This window comes from Arachis hypogaea, chromosome 14 (genome assembly GCF_003086295.3).
Source record: "Arachis hypogaea cultivar Tifrunner chromosome 14, arahy.Tifrunner.gnm2.J5K5, whole genome shotgun sequence".
NCBI classification, from domain to species: Eukaryota; Viridiplantae; Streptophyta; class Magnoliopsida; order Fabales; family Fabaceae; genus Arachis; species Arachis hypogaea.
The window spans coordinates 9,096,921-9,124,799 of record NC_092049.1 but is presented as its reverse complement, the minus strand read 5'-3'; the positions used below and the strand labels follow the sequence as shown (position 1 = coordinate 9,124,799).

Genomic DNA, 27,879 nt, shown 5'->3' with positions numbered 1-27,879 from the left:
ACTCTGAGGAGACAAAGGAGCTTCAAAAGGCAAGTGAAAGAGTTATTAGCCAAAGGTCACATCAGGAAGAGTATGAGCCCATGTGCTATACCAGTTTTGTTGGTTCTAAAGAAGGATGGTACTTGACGGATGTGTGTGGATTGTCGTGCAGTCAATAAGATTACGGTAAAGTATTGTTATCCTATCCCTAGGTTAGATGACATGCTTAATGAGTTATATGGTGCATGCATATTCACTAAAATTGATTTGAAAAGTGGGTATCACTAAATTAGAATGAAACCAGGGGATGAATGGAAGACTGCATTTAAAACAAAACATGGGTAATATGAGTGGTTAGTAATACCTTTTGGGCTAACTAATGCACCTAGTACTTTTATACGTCTAATGAACCATGTTTTGCGAGAATTTTTGGTATTTAAAACAAAACATGGGTTATATGAGTGGTTAGTAATGCCTTTTGGGCTAACTAATGCACCTAGTACTTTTATGCGTCTAATGAACCATATTTTGCGAGAATTTTTAGGTAAATTTGTTGTTGTTTATTTCGATGACATTCTTATTTATAGCACTTGTTTGGATGACCACTTGTCACATGTTTAAGCTATTTTGGAAGTGTTTTGAAAAAAATTATATGCCAGTCTTAAAAATACACATTTTGTATTGATCGAGTTGTATTTCTTGTTTTTGTTGTGAGTGCGAGTGGAATTGAGGCTGATGAGAAAAATGTGAAGGCTATTCGTGAATGGCCAACGCCAAGAAACTTCTGAGGTAAGAATTTTTTATGGGTTAGCTGGGTTTTATAAGAGATTTGTGAAAAATTTTTCTACCATTGTTGTGCCTCTCACAGAAGTTATCAAAAAAGATGTTGGGTTTAAATGGGAAAGGAACAAGAAATTGTATTTTATACCCTAAAATATTTTTTGTGTTCTTCCCCTATTCTTGTTTTACCTAGCTAACTTTGATAAAACCTTTGAGATCGAATGTGATACTTCTGAAATTAGCATATGTGCTGTTTTGATGCAAAAAAAAAAAATGAGTCATTGCCTTCTTCGGTGAAAAATTGAATTTAGCTCGGTGCAAATATTCAACTTATGACAAAGAATTATATGCTTTGGTTGGAGTTTTGGAGGTTTGACAACACTACCTCTTACCTAAGGAGTTTGTGATTCACACGGATCATGAATCTTTGAAGCACTTAAAGGGACAAAGTAAATTTGATAAAAGACATGCTAAATGGATGGAATTCATTGAGACATTTTCATATGTGATTGCCTTTAAACAAGGTAAAGAGAATGTAGTTGCTGATGCTTTATCTCGGAGGTATGCTTTGATTACTACACTTACTTCTAAATTGTTAGAATTTGAGTTTTTAAAGGAGTTGTATGTAAATTATTCTGACTTTTCTCCTATTTATGCCTCTTGTGAACTTGGTGCATTTAATAAATTTTATATACATAAAGGTTTTCTGTTTCGTGGTAATAGAATTTGTGTGTTTGCTTGTTCTATAAGGGATTTACTATTCAAAGAAAATTCAAGTTAGACTCTAGGGGTGATTCGAGAACGAATCTTTTTTCAGGAGGGAGGGAACGATACGAGCTCTGTGGAAAAAACTGAGAACTGACATATGCTAATTAGTCCAATTATAAGAGCAACAACTAAGAGAATAAAAGAAGATTTTGTAAATATGGCTAAATCATTTGTTCAGTAAATGCATCAAGAATTGGGCAAGACAATGATTAACGATTATGGAAAGTCAAACGTCTTACTATTTACAAGATGCATTAAAGACTCTCACTTTCTTAGTATTTATTTTATGTTTATTTTATTTTAGTTTGTTTTGTTTATTTTAGGCCTAGTTATGATTTGGCGCATTTTATTTTAGTGAACTTATGAGTTAGGGTTTTAAACTTAAAAGAGGTATAAAAGACTTCTAGAACCTGGTAGCCAATTTTTTCCTTAATTTTTATGAATAAAATTTTTCTTGAGAAATTTAGGTGTGAACAGGTGATGTAAAATGGTTCCCTTAAGTGTTGCATAAGGAATCAAATTGAAATAGAAGAGTCCATTTCTTTGATTTTCCAACTTATTTTGGGTTCTGTTCCGTATTACTTCCTTATTTCTTCTCTCTTCAATGGTGGGTTATAGAGAGCTGACGACAACTACAATTGCCTCTTCAAGGTTGTCCTAATCGACGATTCCAGTGTTGGAAAATCCAACCTCCTCTCATGGTTCACTAAGAACGAGTTCAACCTTGAGTCCAAGTTCACCATTAGCGTCGAATTTACTAGTCACACCTTGAACGTTGATTCCAAAATTATCAAGGCCTAGATTTGGGACACCATCGGTCAAGAAAGGTTCCTCCATTCTCTTCTTCTTCTTTCTCACTTTGGCTTTTCTTTTTTTTTGTTTGATATGTTTTTTCTTTTTGTTTGAGTTCATTGAAAAGAGTTGAAGTGAAGATTAGATTCGATCTAAATTGAAATAATTTGATTTTTTTTAAAAATGGATATGAGGTATGTTCAGTAGTACCTTATTTTTTTATTTTTATGTCATTATTAAATTATTTATTATTATGAGCTGATTTCACATTTAAAATCAAGTGAAGATTGTTTACGATTAGGCACTGCAGGTGAAGATTCTGTCGCACTCAACTATGTCGATGTTTTTAAGCCAATGCAGGTGAAATTCGGTGATGGAATCGCTGAGTGAGAAAATTTTGATTTTAGGGTAGCCGATAGCGACGGAGCAATTTTTTAACTACAAGCTTTTAGAGAAAGAGATTGGGATTTGAGTTGAGGTTGTGAGAGGGAAGAAGTGTGAGGTTAAGTGGGAGGATTTGGTGGCAAAGATTTAATTAGTTATGGATGATCGGTTATAGGGGATTGTGGGTTTTGGGATGGGTTAGAGTGGATTTGGAATTTCCAATGGAGGAGAGAGCTTTTTCAGTGGGAGTTGGACCTTCTGGATCAGTTACATGAGGCTTTGCGACCTGTGAAGCTCCTAAATAACAGAGAGGATAGAGTGGTGTGGAAATATGATAGGCAAGGAGTTTTTTCGACTAACTCATTTGTGAAAGTTTTGCAGATGGAATTACTACCGGAGGATATATCCAGCTACAACTTCACTAAGACCATCTGGAAAGGTGTAGTGCCCCAAGAGTGGAGCTTTTTTACATGGTTTTCCTTGGTAGGGAGGGTGAATACTAAGGATAGGCTAAGTCGGTTCGGGATTATTAGGCAAGAAGATACTGGGTGCGTTCTATGCAATAATGATGTGGAAATGGTCCATCACTTGTTTCTGGGCTGTGAGTTTTCTTAGCAGGTGTGGTGTGCGTGGATAGCTGCGTTTGGCCGACAATGGTCTTTTCCGGGATCAATGAAGGATCATTTTCTGAGCTGGACAGAAGAACCGCGTAAAAAAGAGGATCGTAAACAGTGGTTGAGGTGCTTCTGTGCAATAGTTTGGAACCTTTGGCTAGAAAGGAATAGAAGGCTTTTTTCAGAATCAAAGCAAAGGCGTACAAGAAATTATCAACATGACCTCGCTTAGCTGTAACGAGTGGAAAGGTGTGGATCCCTTTTGTTGTTGATGGCGATGCCGGTGATGACTTGGGGATTGTCTTGTGTTTTTGATTGTTTTATTTCTTTGTTTTGTTTTAATTCTGTTTGCTCCACTGTATATAGTGTGTTGAGCTCCCTTGTTTCAAAAAAAAAAAAAAAAGAAAGCTCCTAAGACTAGGGATTTGATTAGGGGATGCAAAGAAAGATGATGGTCAGCTACTGCAATCTCCATCAAGCACAACACTCTCTGCATAAACTTCAATCATTGATATCGCTCCTTTGTCAACTAAAATTGTGACGTCATTTATTCCGTGATAAAAATGACAGAAAGATCAATTTGAGTCATATCTCAAAATTTTAAAATGTAATTTAGATCAATTGAAAATTTGGGAAGTCAAATTAAATCAAAGATCTAATTTTAAAAATCATTTTAAGTATAAATTCGTTAATCATTATACATGTTTATAAATAATTATAAAACTTCTACTCTTCACAATTTCAATATTAGTTTTAACTTATTTTTTTTAATCGTATGTTTTTAATCTGCTAATACTGTAAATTATTTTTCATAATTATTCAACTGCATTTGTTTTTGAATAATTATTCTAGCAATTTGTTGTTAAACAAAATGATCTTTAACTAACATGAGTGCATAAAGTTTAATTTTTTATTAATTAATTATATTATATGTACATAAAAAATATATATAATTAAGATAAATAACACATGTATTTATATATAAATATATAATACTTATTTTTTTGTATGTGCATAATATTTTTATTTACTATTTAGTAATAAAGAATTTATGTGCACATTAAAAAATTAATTATTATATATTTATGTATAAATATATGTATTTTTTAATTTATTTTTAATATATATTTTTTATTTTAATAAATATTTTATATTAATAATTAATTTAATAATTAATTTTTTATATATACATAGTATGATTAATTTATTAATGTATGTGAAATTTAAAAATAAATCATTATTTTATAAATTTAATTTTTATGCATGCAAAAGAATTTTATATAAAGATCTTATCAACAAAAGTAATTGTTTTTCAAATCCTATATTTAAACTGGATTAGAATCAAACTCAATATTAAGACTTAGTTTAGTAAAATTTTTTGAAGAGATGTTTATACCTTTTAAAAGCTCAAATTCCTATTTAGTAAATCAAAAAGATCATGTGCTTGGACTCAGTGGCGGAGCCACGTTAGTGGAAAGGGGGACAATGGCCCCTCCCAAGCCTCTAATTTTTTAGTTTAGCCTCTATTTAATTTTTAATTTTTCTCTCTTCTTAACTTATATTTTTTTTGTTCGCCCCTCCCAAAAATATTTCTAACTCCGCCCCTGCTTGGACTTACCGTTTTTTAAACATAATAGTTTTTTTTAATTAATAATAAAAAAAATTCTTGTTAAATATGACTTATTCCCTTGTGTATTTCTGGAGACGATGATCATGGTTGCCATTAATGTTGAAAAAGTCATATCTGTGTATTTTTGTGTACTCCTATATACTTTTATAGACGATGATAATGGCTTAAAAATAAATTTGAGTTTCGTTAGTTTTGAAAAAAATTCGAGTGAAGTTCGCTGGGGTTTGGCGAACTCTATAAAAATTATAGAGTTCGGGGTCAGGCGAATCCTATAAAAAATATAGAGTGCAGGGTTTTGAAAAATGATATTTTTTTAAAAAATCTTATACAAAAGTAAAAATGATTTGTGTTATAGGACGTAGTGTACTGAAAATTTTTTTCATTGGTAAATTTTTAAGATGTCAGGTATATTTACATACACAAGAAGAACTAGTATGTGACTAAGATATGATGGATGAACAATATGAATCCGAACAAGATTTTGGAAATGAATTTACTGAGGGAATAATAGAACCAATCGATTGAATTAACTAAACCCATATTGTTTTTATGATTTCAATCGAAACCAATCGATTGAATAAGAAAAATCCCACATGCCTTGCAAAATTCAATCGATTGTATCAATTCTAATCGATTGAAGTTTGGAAAGCCTGAATTTCAATCGATTGATTTGTGCATCCAACCGATTGAATTTCTAACAAACACAATTTTTCCAACCCAATATGTATGTAACTGGATTAATGATAAAATTATGATTGATTAAGATTGCAAAATATTTATTATGATTAATGGAATATCTAATTTGTTATTGTTTTAAGTTTTTATTCTCAATAAACATGATAGATAAATAATAAAATAATAATTTATAAAATAAAAAATAGATTTTACAATTAAATAATATATAAAGGACTAATTTATAATTAAAATTAAATAAGGACTATTTAAGTGTTATTAATAAAACTTAAAAAACATGTTTTGTTATGAGATCATTTAATGGTCCAAACGTTTTAGGACCATCGAATCCGGTGCTAGGATACTTTTGAAAGCACCTAAAATAGAGCTTTTTAAAGTTGGCTTGTACTTTTCAAAATTTAAAAGTCTAATATAACTTCACATGTTAACTAATTTTTAAATTTAATGCTTGCATTTATGTCTATTATAATATTTTTAAATTTTAAAAGTTATTTTACCAAATGTAATTGTTGTTGCTTGTATTTATTAAAAAACATTTTTAATTTGATTTACCAAACATAAATGTTATAACTTTTAAAAAATTATTTTTTAAAAATTAATTTTTATAAGCTACTCTTAAAAAGTAAAAATTTTACCTAACTAAGGCTTGGTTTGGTAAAGCTTTTCGAAGAGGTGCTTATACTTTTTAAAAGCTCAAGCTCCTTTGGTAAATAAAAAAGATCATTTGCTTATACTTGCGGCTTTTAAAAGATGGGACTACTCTTGAAGGCTCATCCTTAAACACTCATTGCCAAGTATGGAGTGTTGCACACCTTATTAATTCTTCATTTATTATATTTTATTTGAATGGTCTGGATTTAAAAAGGTAACCAGTTAATCAGGTTAACCATTTTTTTTATAAATTAAAGATTTTTTTATAAGATTCAGATATTAAGGCTGAAGTCCAAAATAAAAAAAATAGTATATAAATATTAAAAGCAACATATCTGTACAAAAAAAAAATTAATGGGCTTTAGAATTAAAATAAATAATACATGAAAAATAAATTGAAAATCCACGTACTAAATTTTAAAAAAAAGATATATTAGAATCTTAAAAAAAATAATATTAAATATATATTATGTATATAATATTAAAATTTAAATAAATTTTATTTTTTGTAAAATAAAATTATAATATTAAATATAAACAGAATAATAAAAAAGTTTGTGTTATATAAATTTAATTAATATATATATATATATATATAATTTTATTTTATGAGAAATAAAATTATAATAAAAGATTTTGTATTATATAAATTTATTTAAAAAATATATATACAATGTAAGAAGCAAACAAACATATAATAATTTTATTTTGTGCGAAACAAAAATTTATATAAAAAAATATTTATATAATTTTTTATTAACAATTTTTTTATTAAAATATGTTACTTTACTATATTTAGAATATATTATTTGAAATAATTATATTATTTTAGTTAATATATATTATTTAAAAGAATATTTAAAATTTATTATTTTGTATTAAAAATATATTATTAATTTTTCTTAAAATAATTTTTTTTTTGTTTAAATACTATGATAAAAAAATTTTACTTAACTGCGACTATTTAATAAATATTATATAAGTTAATAAGAGAAAGAAGTACTCTTTTTTTTTTTTCACCAAGAATAGGAAGACTCAAATTCGCGACCTTTTAGGTGAGTATGAGAAGATTATGTTATTTGAATTATAGCTCATTGGCAAAAAAAGAAATACTCTTAATTATATATTAAATAGAATAATTATTTATTAGGCTCATTCTTATACAAATAAAAATTTCTCTTAGTTTTATATCTGTAATATTTTATACCAATTAGCTTTAAAGTTTAATTATTTTTTGAATAAATTAATAAAAAAGTAATACAAATAATTGTTTAAATATAATTGTATTTTAATTTTTCATTCTATTACTCGAACCCGCGACCTCTTAATTGAGTATGGGAAGTTTATGCCATTTGAGCTATAACTCATTGGCAAAAAATTTGGAAAGATAGGAGACTCGAACCCGCAACCTCTTAATTGAGTATGGGGAGTCTATGTCATTTGAGCTATTACTCATTGGGAAAAATTTGGAAAGATAGGAGACTCAAACCCGCAACCTCTTAATTGAGTATGGGAAGTCTATGCCATTTGAGCTATTACTCATTGGTTAATTTGAAATAAAAGATAATAGACTTGTTATAACTGCCATGTATTTTATGTATTTTGTGCTTTGATTGCGTCATCATTTGAGAATTATGGTGCCTTCACGGAGACAGGAATTCTTCTACAGAATCGGTTTTGTATTTGGAGTTAGCCAACCAGTAGCGACGACAGACAGGCTTCTTCCTCTTCTATGGCAGCGATTTTTCAGACTTTGAAAGTCATTCATGGCAGAGGTTAATGGAAGCACAGCCAGCAAACAAAACAGTGAAGATGTTTGAAGACATCGCATCGACAATAATAAGTAACAGAAGAATTCGATAAAGTTTTCTTGAGTACTTTTGTGGTGTAAACAGTGTCAATTTGTTTATTCAGTTCATAATAAAAGAAATAATAATAATAAATAACTTTAATTTACCTGATAACTTTTGATAGTAGGTTAACTTTTAAAGAGTGCTGCACTCTCTACTTTATTTGGAGTGCACTAGCTTTTTCCACTTTTGAAAATACCTAAGATAGAGTTTTTTAAAATTGGCTTGTGTTTTTTAAAATTTAAAAGTCTAATATAAGTATATAACTTCATATATTAACTAATTTTTAAATTTAATACTTGCATTTATGTCTATTATAGTATTTTTAAATTTTAAAAGCTATTTTACCAAATACAATTATTGTTGCTTGTATTTATTAAAAGCAATTTTTAATTTGATTTACTAAATATAAATGCTACAATTTAGTTTTTATAAGCTACTTTTGAAAAGTAAAAGCGTGCTTGTTTAGGCGCCATTATTTTGATAAAAATTTTTTTTTTCAATGAAAATTTTCTTTTTTATTTTTTAGTGTGTTTGGTAAATTTCTAATAGTAAAAGTAAAAACTAGAAAAATAAAAAAAACATTTTTTTAAAAAAATGTAATTTATATTTTTTTTAAAAGATTTTTTTCTTTAGAAAAAGATATTTTGTATATAATAAATAAATAAAAAAATACTTTTATATTATTATATCCAAACATAATTAATAAATTAAAAAATCTTTTTAAATAAGATATTCAAACATAAAATTACTTTTACTTTTTTATAAAATTTAAAAAAAATAACTAAAAAAAATCTTTTCTTAAAAACTTACTCAAACAAACCTTTAATTCTAACCCAATAATTGGCTGCTACCTCTGATCCTGTATTATTTAAAAAACAATTAATAAGAGTTAGAAAAACCCGCGCAAGCTTAGTGGCATCAGATCATCCTTCACTTCAACACTTCCAACCACATCAGTTCCCACTTCAGTCTTGAGTCTTCAGCAGTAGCACTTCTTCACTTGAAACTACAAATTGCAAAACGACATCCAAATCCACTCAACAAGAACCACTTCCAAAACGACATGTCGTCTCACCAAACCACCACTGACTCCGAGCTCGTCTGCGTCACCGGTGCAAACGGCTTCATCGGTTCCTGGCTAGTCCACACCCTCCTCCACCACCACCCACGCTACACCGTCCACGCCACCGTCTTCCCCGGCTCCGATTACTCCCACCTCCTCACCCTCCACCCTGATGCCCATTCCCGCATCAAAATCTTCCCCGCCGACATCCTCGACGCCGCCTCCATATCCGCCGCAATCTCCGGCTGCTCCGGCGTCTTCCACGTCGCCTCCCCCTGCACTCTCGACGACCCCGCAGACCCGGAGAATTCCCTCCTCAGGCCTGCCGTCCAAGGAACCCTAAACGTCCTCGAGGCCGCGAAGCGAACAAATGCGCGGCGCGTTGTCCTCACGTCCTCAATATCCGCCATGGTTCCGAACCCTAATTGGCCTCCAAACAAACCTTTCGACGAGGATTCCTGGACGGACGTTGAATTCTGCAAGAAGAGGGGGAAGTGGTACCCAGTGTCGAAGACAGCGGCGGAGAAGGCGGCGTGGGAGTTCATGGAAAAGAACGGCGGCGCTGACGTGGTGGCAGTGCTTCCGTCGACGTGTCTTGGGGAACTGCTGCAGAAGGAGCTGAATGCAAGCTCGGCGGTCCTGCAGAGGCTGATGACGGGGTCGAGGGACACGCAGGAGCATTACTGGTTGGGTGCAGTGCACGTGAGGGACGTTGCTAGGGCTCAGGTTTTGATCTATGAGACTCCTTCTGCTGCTGCTAGATACTTGTGTACCAATGGTATCTACCAGTTCTCTAGCTTTGCAAAGATTCTCTCTGAGTTGTACCCTGATTTTCCTATCTACAGGTTTGTTTCTTAATTCTCATTATTCTCTTATGTTCTGCAGTTTTTGTTCATATTACTATTTATAAAATGCATCCAAGTTTAGACTTTTTAGTGGTAGATGATCTAATACTGTATCATGAACTATGGCTCTCAAAGGCGCTTAAACTGTTTGGTAGAAGTATGTCTATGTCCATGTAGTAATGTGGCACTAGTCTATGAACTGCTAGTTATGTATCAACAATAAAAACAACAATAAAGCCTTAGCCAACTAGGTGGCGATGGCTAACGAATTTGGTCCATGTCATGAAAATTCGATAAAGTTTTTATTTTGGCTATCAAGGGCCTAACACAACCCTCTTCCTTTATCCGAGCTTGGGACTGGCTATGTAGCTAGGCAGAGTTAACTGCTAGTAATGTATGAAGTGTAGATTTTAGATGGTGGGGCTATGCTTCTCGGTTCATGGTATATGGACTAAAAGAGTTTAAAACCTTTTGCTTTTTGTTTTGTTAATTCTGCTTTTTAAACTGTGCAACTCCTTTCTGTTTTGCTATTGTGATTCACCATGTTTTTTCCCCTCACATGTTTTTTCCTTTTGGATTCCTTCAGTAGTTAGTTTCACTTCCCTTGTACATAGTTTCATGTCCCTTGAAGGAAGTATTTCAGTTATCTTTCCTTGAATCCTTGTGCTTGAGTTTTAAAATATTGAAGCATGGCTCTTCGATCCAACCTTTTACTCCAATCTTCCTGTTATAAGTAGAATATAGGGTAAAAGCTTGGTTTATGTTTGCATATATTGTGTAGGAATAGTGAGGTGTCTGGTGATATTATTGACACATTCAAATGCTTTTTCTTTATTAGTTATGACTATGAAAGCAATGTTATGATTTCAACAATTAGAGGGGCAGGTAGCTTGTTATGTCACATTATCTCACTTTGGTTTTCATCCTATTCATCTTCGATGCAAATTCTGTTTTTGTGTTTGTAGTCTGCTAAATTATACATAGAATTCTAGTTCTCTGAAAAAAAGGGCCAAATGCAGGTTCCCTGAAGAAACTCAACCTGGCTTGACACCATATAAAGATGCAGCAAAGAGACTAATAGATTTGGGTTTTGTGTTCACCCCAGTTGAAGATGCTGTGCGAGAAGCAGTGGAGAGCCTCATAGCTAAAGGTTTCTTGCAGGGAATACCCTCACAAAATTAGTATTATTATTTATATTTAATTTAGATTTTACCTAAAGATGAAATAATAGCCATTGCTTTATTTATTATGACAGAAGTTAAAACTTGGAAGAAATAATGATTGTATATATTCTAACATTGCCTAATAGATTAATCTTAATTTACTTTTTTGACACTTGTTATCAAAACAAGCTTGCATTATTGATGGGGAACAGAAGGGATTGGTAATATAACATGTATCTTGGTTGATTTTATCCAAGCTATGTCCATTATTGATGCTTATTCGGGTGCTTTAGATGTAATGGTATCATCTTGGTGTCAAGTGTGGATATTGTTAAAAGATGGAGGGATGAAAAGGTACTGTCCTAGGAGTTCTGATTTGAGTTTACAAGCTCCAGAACATGTGTTGAAGGCTTTTAATTAGTGGCCTAATTTATAATGGAAAAGATGGTGGGGGTGTGTATGAAGATATTACTGTCACTACTACAGTTCTTGAATTGGCTAAATGGTGGAAAGAGGATCAGTGCGTGTCATGGGAGAACAGATTGACCTTCAATAAGTTTGTGAGAAATAGCTGGGTTAATGTGATAAGATCCAAATTTCAGTTTATGATAAACTCGTCAAATTTCTCGTGGAACTCAATTACTGTTAACAAATATAGACTTGTTATTTAATTAGGGGTTGACGTGAAAATCCAACAAGAAAGGTGCATTGGTAGATGAGATCCGTATATAATGCTAAAATAACAAGAAAGTCAATAACCCAATTCTCAGAGAATTTTATTTGTAAAACAAGGACAACTAACGAGGTACTTAAATTATTATTACGATCACTCTTTGTTGACCCGTCCATATCGGCCTATGTATGTTATTTCACAAATATTTTGCTAAATAAACTAATAAACATATGCCAAACATGATTGATACATTTGGAATGAAACTATCTTATTGTATATCTATTAAAATACAATTAAATCAAGAGAAAATTTAGGAGATCATTACTTTTATCAAAATCTGGCCAACATTTAGCCGACAAAAGAAAAATAAGTAATTCTTTACTATTAGATGAAATCTCACACCATTAAAAACTCTATTGATGGCTATAAATCATAAAATTTGTTGGCCCGTAGCGCTCATCTTAAATCAATTCTCATTAACATACAATAATTTATTGGCCAATAAAAAACCAATATATATTTGTGAAGCATCATTAGTTCCATGTTGATAATTTTATTTTTGTCTTTGCAATTCTTCCCCATCGTTTCTAAGCCTTTTGAGGGAAGAAAGAAATGAGAATTGAAGCTCAAGAGCAAGCAGAGTATTCAAAAAAGCTTCAAGGTTATGATTATCAACATGGACATAGTTATAGTCACACCTTAAAACACAAGTTGAATCCCCTTGTGCTAGTAATAGTCACAAACCTTGTCACCATATACATTGTTACTGGCTCATTTAGCTCTTTGTATCATCATCCTCCTCATCATAATAATAACTTTAACTCAATCTTGCAAGAACTCAACACCACAAAATCTCAACTTGCTGCTAGCCATTCACTTTTGTCTGACCTTCATCATAGGCTCAACTCAACTAACCTTCTTGTCCAAGCATTGCTCATTGATCTTACAATGCGCCAAGAAGACAAGCAATATTCTAGAAACAACAATGGTGAAAGTTCTTCAAATGAAGAGCTTAATCTTGCACTTGCCTCTCAAACTCCCTTCCGGATACTCACAATGGATAGGATCAGATGAGATTCATTCTCCAATTGGTGCGGTGTGTTTGAGGTTCCAAGATGAGTTGAACCAATACATGTCATATGACATAGGAGGTGAATGCCTTGCAGATGAGGTGTTTGCACAAATGCTTGTGTCAAAAGGGTGTGAGCCACTCCCAAAAAGAAGGTGCCATCCCAAGTCTCCAAAAGGTTTTGTTGAGCCATATCAAGATTTGCAAGATACTCTTCGGAAAATTCCACCCGATAGCAACATTGTTTGGGATCCTTATACTTGTAAGAGCCACAAGTGCCTCATTGAGAGGAAGAACAATAAAAGGAACTGTAAAGATTGCTTTGATCTGCAAGGAAGGGAAAAGGGTAGGTGGATCTTTGATGATGGTGGACTTGATTTTGGGATAGACCGAGTTCTTGGAACAAAAAGATCCGGCAGCACAATCAGTATGGGACTTGACATTGGTGGCGGAACAGGGACATTTGCTGCAAGGATGAAAGAAAGGAATGTGACAATCATCACAAGCACACTGGATTTGGACGGTCCATTCAGCCACTTCATTGCATCAAGGGGATTGATTCCAATTCATCTCAGCATCAGAGGCTTCCGTTCTTTGAGAACACACTTGATATTGTTCATGCCATGGAATTCATAGGGAATTGGTTGCCAGAGACTATGCTTGAGTTTTTGCTATATGATGTGTATAAGATGTTGAGGCCTGGGGGAATTTTCTGGCTTGAACATTTCTTCTGCTTTGGATCACAGGTTAATAGAACTTATTTGCTAATGTTTGATAGAGTTGGGTTCAACAGACTTAGATGGCACGCTGGTAGGAAGATTGATCATGATGGGATTCAGAAGAATGAATGGTACATTTCAGCATTGTTGGAAAAACCAGTGATTTAAAGTATGCATGAGAATATAATGCTTAACATAAATTAGTAGACAAAGATTTCTGTGACAATTATCTTGTGAATTAGTGAAAGTTTATGTTAATATCTTTCAGCATTTGAGCATACTTTCTCGTAGGATTTTAAACAAATCAACTACCATTTGTAAAAACTTATTGGAATGCAAAAGAGTAAAGTGTTGTTTTTATCCCCAACGTTTTGGGTAAGTCCTATAATTGTCCCTAACGTTTCATTCGTCCTATTTTTGTCCCCAATGTTCCAAAATTGATGCAATGTTACCCCACCGTTAATTCCACTCACGGAACATTAACGGAGATGCCTACGTAGACCCCTTTGTCCACTCTGGCAAACTTTGTCCCTGGTGACCGTTACTGAAAATTTGGGAAAAAAAATTGAAAATTTAATTTAAAAGGATGTTGAAACCCTAATTTCATCGTGCGCCTCCTGTAGCTTCTCCTTCTCACCATCGCCGTCTCTGTTGAAGTTGATTGCTGAGTCCATGGCTTCCCAGGGTTCCCAGGCACCGAGTAATAGCTTTGCTTCAGGTCGAAATAGCAGCCAAGGTCGTCGACGGAGAACAACTTGTTACTGTGGGGAGAGGCTAGTGCTTGCGACGTCGTCAACGGCAGAAAATCCGGGACGGAGGTTTTGGGGCTGTGTTAATTATGGGGTAAGTAGAAAACTTTGCATCTGGGTATGGCTGTTATTTGGTTTTCTGATTGGGATTTTCTTTTGGGTTTTGCCTAGATTGGAGAAGAGTGTGGGTACTTTGTGTGGGCAGAGTCGGAGCAAGAGCCACAAGTTCCTCGATTGAAAAGAAGAATCATATGCTTGAAGGGTAAAGTGATAACAGTTGAGAGGATGTTGAGAATGGCAGTAGCAGTTGGTCTGGTTGGATGGACATGTGCTATAATTTTGCTGTGTGAAAATTTTTCATCAACAAGAAATGGGAGGTTCTTTTTGCAATAAGGCTGTAGAACATAGTGGCTAGTGTAATGTGTTGGCAATGTGTTGTCTGTAATTTGGTGTGTAATGTAACCTGTTGATTGAACGAAGTTGAATGAAAATTAGTTGTTATCCACTTTAATGTGTTCAGTTTACATTCTCATGGTACAAATAGGGAGGTAACTATCAGCAGAAATGATTAAATGAAACAGTGAAATAGAGCAAACATAAAGCATTAAAATCAATCATATGGCATAGATAGGCAATAGTCAGCAACTTAAGATACATACATTCCTAAGTAGATGTCTTAGAACTGGAAATATAAGTGAACATAGATGCTAAACAGTTTTTTCATAGTAGCAGTTACAAAAACAAATTGAAAATACTGAAATCGAGAACCATAGTTCTTAGGCTGATACAAAAGGCAAAATACAAAAGTTGTAACAAATGAAACAAAGTCATTCCACTTTCTTCCATGCTCTTGGTGGTGTCCTGGCCATGAACCTGAGCTGAGACTGGGTGACCCTCTTCACTGGGCTTGGCAGTACCCTTGGAGTTGTTGGGGCTGGTGCAGAAGCAGTCTGGGAATGATTCACTTTGGCCCTTTTCGAAGCAGCTTGTGATTGTTGGGAGCTCACAGCTGGCTTCCTCTTTGGGTGTGAGGGTGGTTTGTTGTTGCTACCCCTTTGCTTCCTACTTCCACTATCAGCAGCCTTACCAAAATCTGTCTTGGCAGATAGTCTGGAACTTTTTCTGACTCCTTGCCTTTTTCTCCCCTTTGAAGTAGAAGTAGCAACATTGTTAACCTGGCCACAAAATAGAAACAGAATAAATAACCAAAGATACAAGTAAGAAACAGAATAAACACATAACTAAAATTTGTTACAGTTGGGTTCGGTGTGACTTTGCGCTTCTTTGGACAACTCCTTCTGTTATGGCCAGAGCACAAACAGTAAGAACACTTTTGCTGTTGTCCTTCACGAGATAGTCCAGTCCTAGTAGCCTGCTCATCAGCACCTCGTGCTCTCTTCTTCTTTGGCCTCCCAATGGGTTTTCTATAAGTTGGAGGCAACACATCCTCGAACTGAGTTCTGTGTATAGGATACCTCTTTCCCGTGCCATCCTCATCATCACTAAATGGAGTATCCAGGAACTCCTCACTGTTATAACCTGTATCCTCATCACCAAAACCCCCTACAACTTTTTCCTTGCCAAGATTTCGTGCAGCTGGTTGTGATGATTGACCATGAGACTGATTGGGTGTACATTCTTTTTCCCCTCTTCTGTGATGTTCACATCAACTAAGCCTTCAGCTCCCTCCCTCTCATCATCACTGTCACCAAAATCAAGACTACCAAGGCTGTGAGTTGATGCATTCCCAGCAATCGAATCAGAAGTCTATGAGCTTTCACTCCCCCTGGGTCATAGTCATCATCTTCAGATGTCTCACTCCCCTCCTCCTCCTCTTCTTCAACAGCATCATCACTCTTTACAACCTCACATGATCCCTCACTCATAGACCCAACCTCTTCCACTTCAGTAGGCCCATCATTAGGCCTATCAATAGGCCCATCAGTAGCTGCCTTTGACCCAACACCAGGGCCATCATACACAACAATTGGGCCAGGCCCAGCTTGATCACCTTCTTCAGCAGGAGCAGTAAGTTGCCCAGGTTGCACAACTTCTCCCACTTCACTTGTCTTGTGCACAACATAAACCTCAACCATGTCATCCTTTACCCCAATTCTTGCCATATCCATTGCATCTTTGTCGGTTTTAAGCATGGTCAATCCGTCCTCTAACCCAGCATTCGCAGTTTTATACCACATCGCAGCAATATCCTTCTTCAAATACCCCTGTCTACTCACTATTTCATACACCTCAATCAAACTCCATTCATCCTCATCACAGTAGTCTACAATGGACGTCTCCCCACCCAAATACCTAACAGTACCTCCTTGAAGCCGAAACATCCCCTGGTGATAAATTTTAACACTAAAATGACTCATCTCTTCCGCTTCTGTTCCTATTACACAAACCATAAAACAACGGTAATCAATGTGCAGAAACACAGGTTCAAAAGACTCTACTTACATCAACAACCCCAAACCCTAAGAGCAATAACATTGCAATCTCAGAAACCCTATGCATTAACATTTTTACTTGCATGAACTATTCTGGCCAAACGAATTTCAAACATACATTGCACATACCTTTTCGCTCTGTGCCGTTTCGAAGTTTTCAGAACCACCAAGACGAGGCAAAGCTCTCGTGTGTAGGTAGCACCCAACCACCAACTCGCTTCAATCCGTCTTCTTCCTTTCTACTCGACCGCGAAGAACAGAGGAGCAATAATCAATAGGGTTCAGGAGGTGTGGGTGGAATGTGAAGTGTTTTGTTTCCCTTAAACTGCAAGCGTTTCGTATGGTCAAAGAAAACATTACGCGCGAAGTGAACCCCCAGTCAATACACACGTTTGGGGTTACTAACGTCTCGCGTCCACGTAGGCATCTCCGTTACTGTTCCGTGAGTGGAATTAACGGTGGGGTAACATTGAATCAATTTAGGAACGTTGGGGACAAAAATATGACGAATTAAACGTTAGGAACAATTTTAGGATTTACCTCAAACGTTGGGGACAAAAACAACACTTTACTCGAATGCAAAATATCCAATGGGGTGGGATTCACCATATGAAAAGAAATAAGAATATTTCACAATGATCTAATAAATTCGTATGAAAGGAAAAACAAATTCGATACTGGATCGCAACTCATTTTTTGAAGATCACTTAGAAGATTGTCATTCATTATGCTCTTCTGTGTCTAGGAATTCACATTCTCTATCAAGTTGGCTTAGCAGAAGTTATCAAAAGCATACTAAGAACATCATAAAAGAATTAATATTTAAACTATAGCATTTCTAACACTTTGAACATTGCCAGCCCCATAATGGAGGAGAACATAAAAATCCAAAATGGTAACAAATAATAAATACACATAAAAATATTGAAAATTAATTAAAATAGAATAGGGAACTTATGAAAGGTCCACCTGGTTAATATAAAAGGCACCAATAAAAAAACAAAATAGATTCCCTAAACAATGATCAAGATAAAAAGCTTTTAACATAAAGGCAAAACGCAAAGTTCAAAATAACATATAAAATCAATGTCCAAAACAAATAAAACTTTTGGATAAATATACAAATTACTCACTTGTCTCTAAAAACTTCTTGAACATCTCAACTTTAGCTTTCAGAACACTACCCTCTTGGATTTCACTATCTCTCGCAAGTCCTCTAATTACAAAAATATGAAAACTCCCTGCAAAATTACCAAGCACCATAATAGATTATCACTTTAAATATTAAAAAGAAAAGCATATACAAAAGTGATGCATATAATATTCACGACCTCATAGTGGTTGAATTCAATATAAGGGCTCAATTTATTTTATTTTTGAAAAAAAAAAACATACGCAAGCATTTTCTAATCTCTCCCATTTGTTGGTGTTAGCACTTGAAAGTAAGTCCAGAATGATATGCATGTAACACATTTTTCTGCCATTTGTCTGGGGAAGTATTTAATGAATATGCATTGAACCAAACTCTCCATCGAAGCTTATTACTGAAATATAAATTTAAACTTACATTTTTTTTATTAGAGCAAAACACAAAATAAATTAGAATTTAGTCTTAGTTTGTTAACTCAAAACAAAAGATATATTCGAACTTCATAATAAAGAGCACAGGATAAATATATTTTAGTGTAGGATCCAGTTAATTAAAACCCAACTGATCAATTAAGAATTGCTAGCTGTGATGATGGGGCATATTCAAAACAAAATGGATATAACATCCAAATGTTTTTATCCTTTCTTTTCTCTATGTCATATAATTTTAAAAAATTTTGAAACTCAAATCAAATTGTTTTGAGTTCATAGAGTAGTTTATAAATACACATGTAATTTCTCAAATCTCTATTGAAAATAAAAAAATTTGACACTCAAAAAATTTGTAATCCACAGCATTAATCCATATAATATAAACATAGTTAATAGCATTAATGATGTAACATCAGAAACAATCCAAGATGAACAGCTTTAACAAAAACATTTTACCTGAAAGTATGCACAAAATAGAGCCTTCTTTGTTTTTTTTTTCTCTCTTTAATTTTTTCTTATAGAAGCAAAAGAGAGGGACAAAGCTCTTAGTTACCATTTACCAGTATTCGAAAGTATGCTCAAAGTAACTCAGTTCGCACTGCTTTTGAAGGGTAAGCCTCCCTTAAACCAAAGACATGCACAACCCCACGACTCATGTTCACATTTCAGCAAAAAATTCTCTTACAGAATTATTTTTTGCATAACTTGATGATCTTCATTAATCCAAAATTATCTCTTACAGAATTTTCAAAAACAAATCCTTTTTATTCCAGCTAATAAATAAAGAACTCAAAACATCTTTTGAAAAAATTTATATTGGCATATGTGAAGTGTTAGTGATGAGAGGATTGACATACCAAAAGAAGAATTTCTAACAATGTGATGGTGGGTGCAAATCCATAAAGCTGTGTTATTTTAGTCTTGGATCCAATTAGTTAAAATGAAATGGATATAACATACTAATGTTTATTCTTTCTTCTCTATAATATCGGTTCAACTAGGTATCCTTTAAATATGGTACAATTTTTAGCCTTTTATTACAGTAATTCAAAAAAAATAAAACTAATACATCTAAAAATTATAAATAGATTTAGTGTCTTTAAGAATTAAATTTATATTTAAAATTCAAATTAAATCAAACTAACATTTAAAATTTAAATCTTAAATTTCTGTTTTAAATTTAATATATTTAATATAATAATATTTTATAATTTAAATACACATCTAAAATTTAAATTACTCAAAATTTAAAATTTAACTTTTAAAATTCTAAAGGTTTTTTACTTTTTAGAATGGATTAACTCTGACTGGTGCAAGGAAATTATGATTAAGTTCTATTTAGTAGTGTCTTAATGATCGAAAGATATTATTTTTGTTGCATAGCTTTCATAGTCAATTAGCTTGCTGGGTTGGTTGCATGGACTGGTTACACTGAAATTAAAAGAAATACATCTATTTGTTAGGATGAGAATAAAGATAAGAACTTGTACAAGTAATTAGCGTGAATTATTACGATTAAGGATGTGTACTTAATTAGTTTGAGTAAAGAAGCAAAAAGTAATCTAGAGTTTATAAGAGAAGATGTAGTTGGTATAGTCATAAAAAATTGTGTTTTTATTTTTCAATTATAACACATCTACACTACAACAATATAGATTATTTTTTAGGGTTATAATGTGTAAAAGAAAATTAAAATTTGCCAAAAAAATAAATTTTGACACTATTTTAACTATGAAAATATGTTAATAAAAGTTTTGTTAAAAATAGTATTTTTAATATATAAGTGATTGTGAAAAAAATTTAAATCTTATTTTGATAAATATTGACTGTCAAAAATAATTTGTTAGAAAATTTTGAGAACATATTTTCTGTGATACTTATTAATTGTTAAAAATACTATTTATTTTGACACTTATTGACTATAAAATATTCTCAACAAAAAATTTTAACAAAGAATGAGATGAGATCTTGAAACTAAAGAATAACTTGAGATTTTGAAAATAAAGAATGAGTAGTATAATCCTAAACTGAGAGCAGTGTGATGTCAAAATTAACAGAGCCAAAGAAGAAGAAAAATAGTGGAGTAAATTGAAAACAAATGAGTGTCAAAATTGATGAGTAATTTTCTACGGCCAAATTATTCATAAAAAAAATAGAAAATTTGACATTTATGATATTTGTCAAAAATATATATTAATTTTGACATTTAATTATGGTGTTAAAAAATAAAATGTTAAAATAACTCTATTTTCTTGTAGTGCTAATAGTATGATATTATATACAAAATATTCTTAAAATACATCTAAAATGATAAAAATATAGTTTTTAGATATAAACGTTTTCAAAATTACATCTATTTGTTGGGATGAGAATAAAGATAAGAACTTGTACAAGTAATTAGCGTAGATTATTACGATTCAGGACGTGTACTTAATTAGTTTGAGTAAAGAAGCAAAAAGTAATCTAGAGTTTATAAGAGAAAATGTAGTTGGTATAGTCATAAAAAATTATGTTTTTATTTTTCAATTATAACACATCTAATAGTATGATATTATATACAAAATATTCTTAAAACACATCTAAAATGATAAAAATCTAGTTTTTAGATATAAACGTTTTCAAAATTATTAAATTCTAGTTTTTAAATAAAAACGTACATAATACAATTAATCTTTTGATTTTTGATTCAATAAAATGCATCTAATATTTATTATTTAAATTATTGGTTGGATTTTTTCGTTACTTTTCAATGATAACGCATCTAATAGTATGATATTATATACAAAATATTTTAAAACACATCTAAAATCGTAAAAATCTATGATGTGTTATAATCCAAAAATAACAACACAATTTTAAATTAATTGTTGATTATAATAATTTTGAAAACTAATAAGTATCGAAAAAAATTCAACTAATAATTTAAATAATAAATATTATATTCATTTGATCGAATAAAAAATCAAAAGATTAATTGTATTATTAATGTTTAAATTTAAATATTTAAAGTTACCCTGATTTTGGATGTGTTTTAAAAATATTTTGAATAAAATATCATACTATCATATGTGTTATAATTGATAAATAACAACAGAATTTTTATGATCATATTAACTACATCTTCTTTCTTAAACTCTAGATTTTTTTTGCTTCTTTGCTCAAATTACTTACGTAGAAAGTACTTTATTTGCAACAACTTTATTAATAAAATTAAATAAGATCAACTTTGTTCCAATTAAATCAGCAGAGTATTTTTATGTTTAAATTAAAATATAATTAAAAATATTGAACATGATATTTCTTAACAAATTACATAAATACATGTGTGAAAAATAATAATACCTTTCACCAATGCAAAATGAGAGAGTGCTTCAGCTGGAAGGTAGTGATAGTCTTCACCAATGAAGACGAGATGGAGAATTCAGCTAGCAGCGTCCTTTTTGGTTTGGGATTCACTAAAATGTGTGAATGTCCCATAGAATAAGAAATTTAAAAAACTGTATCTGTATCTGTTACGTGAAGTTACGAAAGTAAAGCAAAGTCACCGTAACCACCAATGAAGTGGGTGGATTTTAAAATTTAAATTTAAATTAAAATCTAATTATAGATATGTATCTACAAAATAGGAACATGCTACACTAAAAAAATAATTAAATATTATTTAAATTTGATTAAAGGCTGATTAATATTGTACAACTAGCATTTCCCCTATAATATATGTTAAAGAACAAGGGCTGCTGACTACAGGCATTAAACCCAAATAAATAGAAATATTAAGAGTACCGAAGAGGATAGAAAAAAGTATAACAAAATATAATCAAAATCCAAAAATGAAATGATAGAATAATACCTGTCTGCTAGGGTACTTTGGGGAGCTTTGATATGATTCATTTTCAACTGCATCTGACTGGATAGAGTAAGCTGAGTTTACAGGAGGCACTGATGGAAACTCATTCTGATGCTTTGAGGGAGTGACTTTAAACCACCAAAAGCTTATCTGTGTGCTCCTCTCTTTTGTCGCATATTCCACCATTGCCGACATCCCCCAATCTTCTCTTCAAGTGCGGCACACCATTCTGCCACTACACTCTTCCAGAGATGCCATTGAGCCACTGCCCTGTCTGGTGCTTCTGGCTCCCTTGTAAGCTATCCAACAACAAAAAGAATAAATAAACAACTATCAAATGCACAAATTAAATTTTATCCATAATCCAATATCATTTTATTAGAGGACAGATCAGAAATTCTCAATGTTAATAGTACTTTATCTATAGTCAACGATATGATTTTTAAAAGAGGAATCTCAAAACATGATTTTAGATGAATAGTTTGAGAAAATGTATGAACTTTAGAAGTGAATACTACCATATGTGCTTTTGGTCAAGAAAGTCATTATCACTATTACAAAACTGAAAACACATATATCTCAGTATCTATAGAGTGTAGACTTGATAAAAATCAGGTCAATGGAGAATAAAGGAAAAAAAAAAAAAAACAAAGGTCGAGCTGTTTGAGGTTTTTTCTTTCTTAACTTCATGTTATAATCTCTTTTTAATATATATTTTTTGAAGTCACAAACTTACAGGAAGAACAGAAATTGCATCAAAGTTTAACGTCCTCATATTAACCAAAATGCAAAAAATGTTAAATAACTTTTTTGGTTCTCGTATAATTCATATATAGTTCATGTAGTTTATCATATTTATTCAGATTTTGCTACAAAAACAATTAAAGAAGACTAATTCTAATCCAACAATTAATTTCTTTATATTAAATATTAAGGTGGTGACATGGATGCTATATTTAAATAAACCCTAAAGCATTCAACATTTAAAAGTTAAGGACAAAGTTCTCACAAACATGTTACCTCCATCATCCTAGTCTGAATAACTGAAACCATCATTGGGTGAACTGGAAGAAACACTGCAGAGGCAGTTAATAACTTTGAGTTCTCCTTTTTAAGGACCCTCAACAAACACTACAGAACAATTATGGAAAATTTAAAATACATGGAGAACATACATAGATTGCATCAACATTCTCAAAAAACAAAGCTTTTTTACTCTGATTCAATCACAGTTTCAAGGAATACAACAATTTTCACTATCTATACGACAGTTCAAAGCCTTACACAGTAATATTAGATGAAAGACTCATATCCAAGAGATTGAAAACGAATATCACAGCAAACAGTCCTTAAAAACAGGTCAACAATTATACTGCTGGTTCTTTGGCTTTTGATTGCAGTTTATAGTAAAAGAAAGCAATTAATTATTTTTTCTGTTGAGGCTAATGTATTAAAAGGAATTATATATTTACATGTAAAAGTATATATGTATAGATATTTAAATTGCATCCACAACCTAATCAGCAATATAAAGCTACATTGAATAAGTGGCTGAAGAACAATCACAATGATAATACAGTTTAATAATCAAATTTCAATATTTTTTTTTGAATACTCAGACGTACTCTCTCCCTAGGTTTTTCTCTAATGATGTTTATGAATATTCTTTACAATTTCCAATTTTCAGTTTATTAAAACCCGAGTCACAGACTCACAGGCCAAATATTTCCAATTTCTCAACCAAATGCATCTCAACGCAGAAAAAGCAAAAGGAATAGCAATTCAATGCAGTGAAAGTGAGAGAGAGTGATGGCTTACAGTAACTCACAATTTGCACCCAATTTGCACGGGATTATGTTCCTGCACCCAATTTGCAAACCCAATTTATCATATAACAGCTCATTAACTTTCGATTAAGAAAAACACTTGTGATGGCTTACTAGTAAATTTTCAAACCCAATTTATCATATACTCCCATCAGTTGTGCACACCGGATATTCAAACGGAGTAAATGAAAGCCTGAATTGTTAAAAGGGGGTGCGATGAACATCCTATCCTTGCTGTGCTGCTTCTTCCCCACTCTGCCGCCTCTGAAATCACCGTGAAAGCTCTGTTCGCCGAGATTTTTTCTTATTAAATTTTTTTAATCTTTTTTCTTTTTTGCAGAGGAAAAAAATATTTAATTATAATGAAAAAGTTAAAAATTTAAAATAGCTAAGAAAGATAATTTTATAATTGATAACTTAGTTAACCTAGTTAAAGAAGTTAATTCTGTTACTAATATACCAGATTTTTGTTCTTAAGCAATATTAAAAAGTTATCATGAATATTTCAAATTTTATTCAATTGTGAATTTAAATTATTATACATGAATATATAGTGTCAGTTAATTAGTTAGTTTTTAATCATATAAATAATATGGGTATCCTTGATATCATCAATAATAAAAAAGATATAAGTATAAAGTATATAATTAATTAAAAATAAAATAAATTAAAAAAAATTTAATCATAAACTATTCCCAGCAGTACATATATATGCATATGCTTTATAAGTCTTAATAACTCTATCTAAGTTTTATAAGAAAAATAAAAAAGAAACAATAGAGAACTCTAGTAATCTATTTTGTAGGAGGTGCACATGCAGGTGCATTGAAATTATTAATTTGCACAAAGACTATTGAATGAGGTGCAACTTTGATTGGAGAAGAAGAAGAAGCATCAACAATCTTTGGTTTAAGCTCTGGAATTTCCTTTGACTTGGTGAGTTCCAATGGAGTTCCATTTAAAAGCACAACATCACTTTGAATGTTTCCATCTTTAGGTGTCAAGTGGTACTCTTCCCTTTTCAATGAATCCATCAAATTCACTGCGTTTATTCCTTCTGATGCCAACTCCTCCGGATAAAGATTCATGTCATTCACAAGGGACACATCGAAAGAAGTCGAATTCTCCATATTTATTAGTAGTAATGTAATTCCGCTCTGAGACAATAATTAGATCGACAATATGTTTTAACTTTTAAAAAGTTATCTTAAAATTAAAAAAAAAACTTTTAAAATGTATAAATCAAATTACTAACTTACCCCTTGTTTAGAACAATGAGCATATGTACGTAGATATGGTGAACTATCATGAGAAATAGAAAGCACATTGGTTCCCATAAGCCGATGCCACAAGAGTGCTCTGTTTAAAAAAAATAAAATTATTAAAAATAACATTTAATTTAACTACTTATATGAATATGAATAAATATATGTGACATACCCATAATAATCTGGATTAGGAATGAATGATGTTGTATTTAGCAAAGCATAGTTTCCTCCAATCAAAGCTTGTCTACAATAAACTTTGTGGTTGAAGGTTGATGTCATACCCAATTGGTCCAAATACCTATAGTTATTATTAATTTAAAAAATTATTAAAAAAATATATACAAAAAATTAGAGAGCTGAAATTCAATTTAAAAAAAAAAAAAACTTACCAAAAGCCATTGACAAAAGTATGTGATACATCTTTGCCTCCACTATTATAAGCTCCACCAGATTCTCCAACCCATGCTCCAGCCCATGGTGTGAATTCCTTCACCGCCGTTGAAACATCCTTAAAAGTTTGTGCAATTTTGCTCAAGAAATATGGGTCTTGAACCTTGCTAATAAGATCCTTATCAACACCTATATAACATAATTTTATAATACAATTATATTCTTAGAATGAAACAAATTAATCAAGCAACAAAAAACATTCGGAATTATTATACATACCAGCACCAAGGTTATAAATGTGATGTGTAACTCCATCAATGACACCAGGTCCAACATGTTGCAAGAAGCTATCAAACCATTCTTTACCATAAAATCCAGCTGGACCCAATACCTTTGGTCTTGTTGTGGCATTTGAGTATAATGAGTTAACTATGTGCCTTAGTTTTGTGATGTCTTTTGCATATTGAACACTATCTATTCTTGCTGATACTCCTTCAGAGCATAGCTCGTTTCCTATATCATTAATTAGCACAAAATGTTAAATTTATAAAAAATTATAGATAAAAATTAAATTAGTTAATTATAAAAATTAAAAGGGTTTTAATTTAATTTGGTACCGAATTCATATGAATCTATATTGTATCCTTTTGAGACAGTGTACTTCATGAGGCTTATGGCATTGTTTGGATTCCAATCTCCTTTCCAGTTTAATTGGTCTTCTTTGGAATTTTTCTTGCCAATAAGTGCGTTTAAGCCAAATGTAAATTTGACACTGCAAAATTTAAAGTAAATAAGATAAGATAAGATTGATTGTTTTAGAAGTAATTATAATAATATTGAGAAATTAAAATAATATATATTTATTAATTAATTACCCAGTTTTGTTGAAAAAGTGATTCATTTCATCCCATCTCTTTCTGGGAAGGCATCCAACACTGAATCCAAACAAGCCGTTATCTTTCTTTCTCATAGTTGGACAGTCCTTTTGCTTCCCAAATTGGTAAATAATTTGATCTTGTAGTGAACCTCCTAATCTAATCCTCAGAGGATTGAATGCTGCAACAATTTTGAAAGCAACTAAATTAGATGAACCTTTGAATGATAGATAATAATATGAAATACTCCAGTTTTTTAAAATACAGTGATCGTTCAATATTTTCTATTATATTATTTTTCACATAATAGTATATATTAATTAAAGTAATTTGACTTTAAAGAAAATATGGGTTACCTTTGATTGCATTTGAGAGTATTGTGTTATTCAAATTCTGAAAAAAAAAAGTTGCAAAAACAATAATTAATTATCATTATGAAATTAAAAAATGCATACAATATTCTGAATGGTAATATACGACAATAATATCAAACAAAAGAAATAAATAAAATACCAAGTTGAGAATCCCAGCTTTTCCCCATGGACATTGGTTATAGTCACATTTATTAGATGGCCACCAATCCAATGTTGCACATATGAAATTCTCATCAGTTGTAGCAATGTTTGTGACCCCTTTCACTTTAAGCTTCACATCTTCTGATGAAGAAAAAGAAGGACAAAATAATACTAAGAGACCCAAAAAGAGAGCTACTTTCACACACTGATTCACACCCATTGTAGAACAAAAATAGAAGAGAATATACTATGAATAATTTCTATTGATGTTTATTATATGATTTATATCATCGGTATTACTACTATTTATAGAGTTAATAGTACGGCTAACTATAACTACTTTTAAGTGAATAGATATTTTTAAATTTAAAGATATGTTTATCTTATATATTTTGTGGAAGTTAAATTTAATTTTTTTTTTGTCTGAGTTTTTTTATTATTTTAAATACTCGTTTTTTAAATTTAAGTTGAATTTAACATATCTTAAATTTAAAATCACGTTAGAACCATTTTATTTTTTTTTTTAATTAAAAAATTTTAAATTATTAAATTTTTTTCTAGAATCCAATAAATCAATCTAATCCAAATTACAATAATTTAAATCTAATTAAATTAAAAAATAAATTCAAATTTATATAATATAAATTGTAATTATTTAAAAAATAAAATCAAATCAAATCAATATACAATATAAATAGA

General features: G+C 31.6%; 3 protein-coding genes and 1 pseudogene across 20 annotated transcripts; 2 read left to right on the top strand and 2 right to left on the bottom strand.

The window, feature by feature from the left end:
* The first annotated feature begins 8,998 nt into the window (after positions 1 to 8,998).
* Positions 8,999 to 11,400, top strand: LOC112741405 (cinnamoyl-CoA reductase 1). Its single transcript, XM_025790379.2, has 2 exons — positions 8,999 to 10,052; positions 11,072 to 11,400. The coding sequence occupies exons 1-2, from the start codon at positions 9,208 to 9,210 to the stop codon at positions 11,232 to 11,234; spliced, it is 1,008 nt and encodes a 335-aa protein (XP_025646164.1). The 5' UTR covers positions 8,999 to 9,207; the 3' UTR covers positions 11,235 to 11,400.
* Positions 11,401 to 12,445: 1,045 nt separating this feature from the next.
* LOC112741404 (probable methyltransferase At1g29790) lies at positions 12,446 to 14,036 on the top strand (annotated as a pseudogene).
* A 975-nt stretch (positions 14,037 to 15,011) lies between these two features.
* On the bottom strand, positions 15,012 to 24,491 carry LOC112741403 (uncharacterized). Of its 18 annotated transcripts, none has more exons than XM_072213726.1 (9): positions 24,247 to 24,485; positions 24,125 to 24,166; positions 23,327 to 23,382; positions 22,310 to 22,605; positions 21,802 to 21,914; positions 18,012 to 19,890; positions 17,008 to 17,313; positions 15,681 to 16,820; positions 15,012 to 15,600 (listed from the first exon to the last, which is right to left on the bottom strand). In XM_072213726.1, exon 8 carries the CDS (start codon positions 16,801 to 16,803, stop codon positions 16,096 to 16,098), a length of 708 nt encoding a protein of 235 aa, XP_072069827.1. In that variant the 5' UTR covers positions 16,804 to 16,820; positions 17,008 to 17,313; positions 18,012 to 19,890; positions 21,802 to 21,914; positions 22,310 to 22,605; positions 23,327 to 23,382; positions 24,125 to 24,166; positions 24,247 to 24,485; the 3' UTR covers positions 15,012 to 15,600; positions 15,681 to 16,095. The 18 variants fall into 18 exon arrangements, 15 of the variants coding, with proteins under 15 accessions (XP_072069827.1, XP_072069823.1, XP_072069818.1 ...); XM_072213722.1 differs by having other exon boundaries at positions 18,012 to 18,119; positions 24,247 to 24,484; XM_072213717.1 differs by lacking the exon at positions 17,008 to 17,313 and having other exon boundaries at positions 23,316 to 23,437.
* Positions 24,492 to 24,705: 214 nt separating this feature from the next.
* On the bottom strand, positions 24,706 to 27,461 carry LOC112742190 (heparanase-like protein 2). The gene is made up of 9 exons (XM_025791433.3): positions 27,179 to 27,461; positions 27,022 to 27,058; positions 26,666 to 26,846; positions 26,408 to 26,562; positions 26,070 to 26,303; positions 25,790 to 25,979; positions 25,573 to 25,698; positions 25,392 to 25,491; positions 24,706 to 25,289 (listed from the first exon to the last, which is right to left on the bottom strand). Exons 1-9 carry the CDS (start codon positions 27,398 to 27,400, stop codon positions 24,927 to 24,929), a joined length of 1,608 nt encoding a protein of 535 aa, XP_025647218.1. The 5' UTR covers positions 27,401 to 27,461; the 3' UTR covers positions 24,706 to 24,926.
* Between the last annotated feature and the right edge of the window lie 418 nt (positions 27,462 to 27,879).

Coding starts and splice junctions, on each gene's coding strand:
- LOC112741403 (XM_072213717.1), bottom strand. CDS start 18,141: ATGGTGCTTGGTAATTTTGCAGGGAGTTTTCATATTTTTGTAATTAGA. Junction 16,821..18,011: donor CAAGAAGTTTTTAGAGACAA/GTGAGTAATTTG, acceptor TTTGTGTAATAG/GAACAGAAGCGGAAGAGATG.
- LOC112742190 (XM_025791433.3), bottom strand. CDS start 27,400: ATGGGTGTGAATCAGTGTGTGAAAGTAGCTCTCTTTTTGGGTCTCTTA. Junction 27,059..27,178: donor AAGCTGGGATTCTCAACTTG/GTATTTTATTTA, acceptor TTTTTTTTTCAG/AATTTGAATAACACAATACT. Junction 26,304..26,407: donor TATAGATTCATATGAATTCG/GTACCAAATTAA, acceptor TTAATGATATAG/GAAACGAGCTATGCTCTGAA.
- LOC112741405 (XM_025790379.2), top strand. CDS start 9,208: ATGTCGTCTCACCAAACCACCACTGACTCCGAGCTCGTCTGCGTCACC. Junction 10,053..11,071: donor CCTGATTTTCCTATCTACAG/GTTTGTTTCTTA, acceptor GGCCAAATGCAG/GTTCCCTGAAGAAACTCAAC.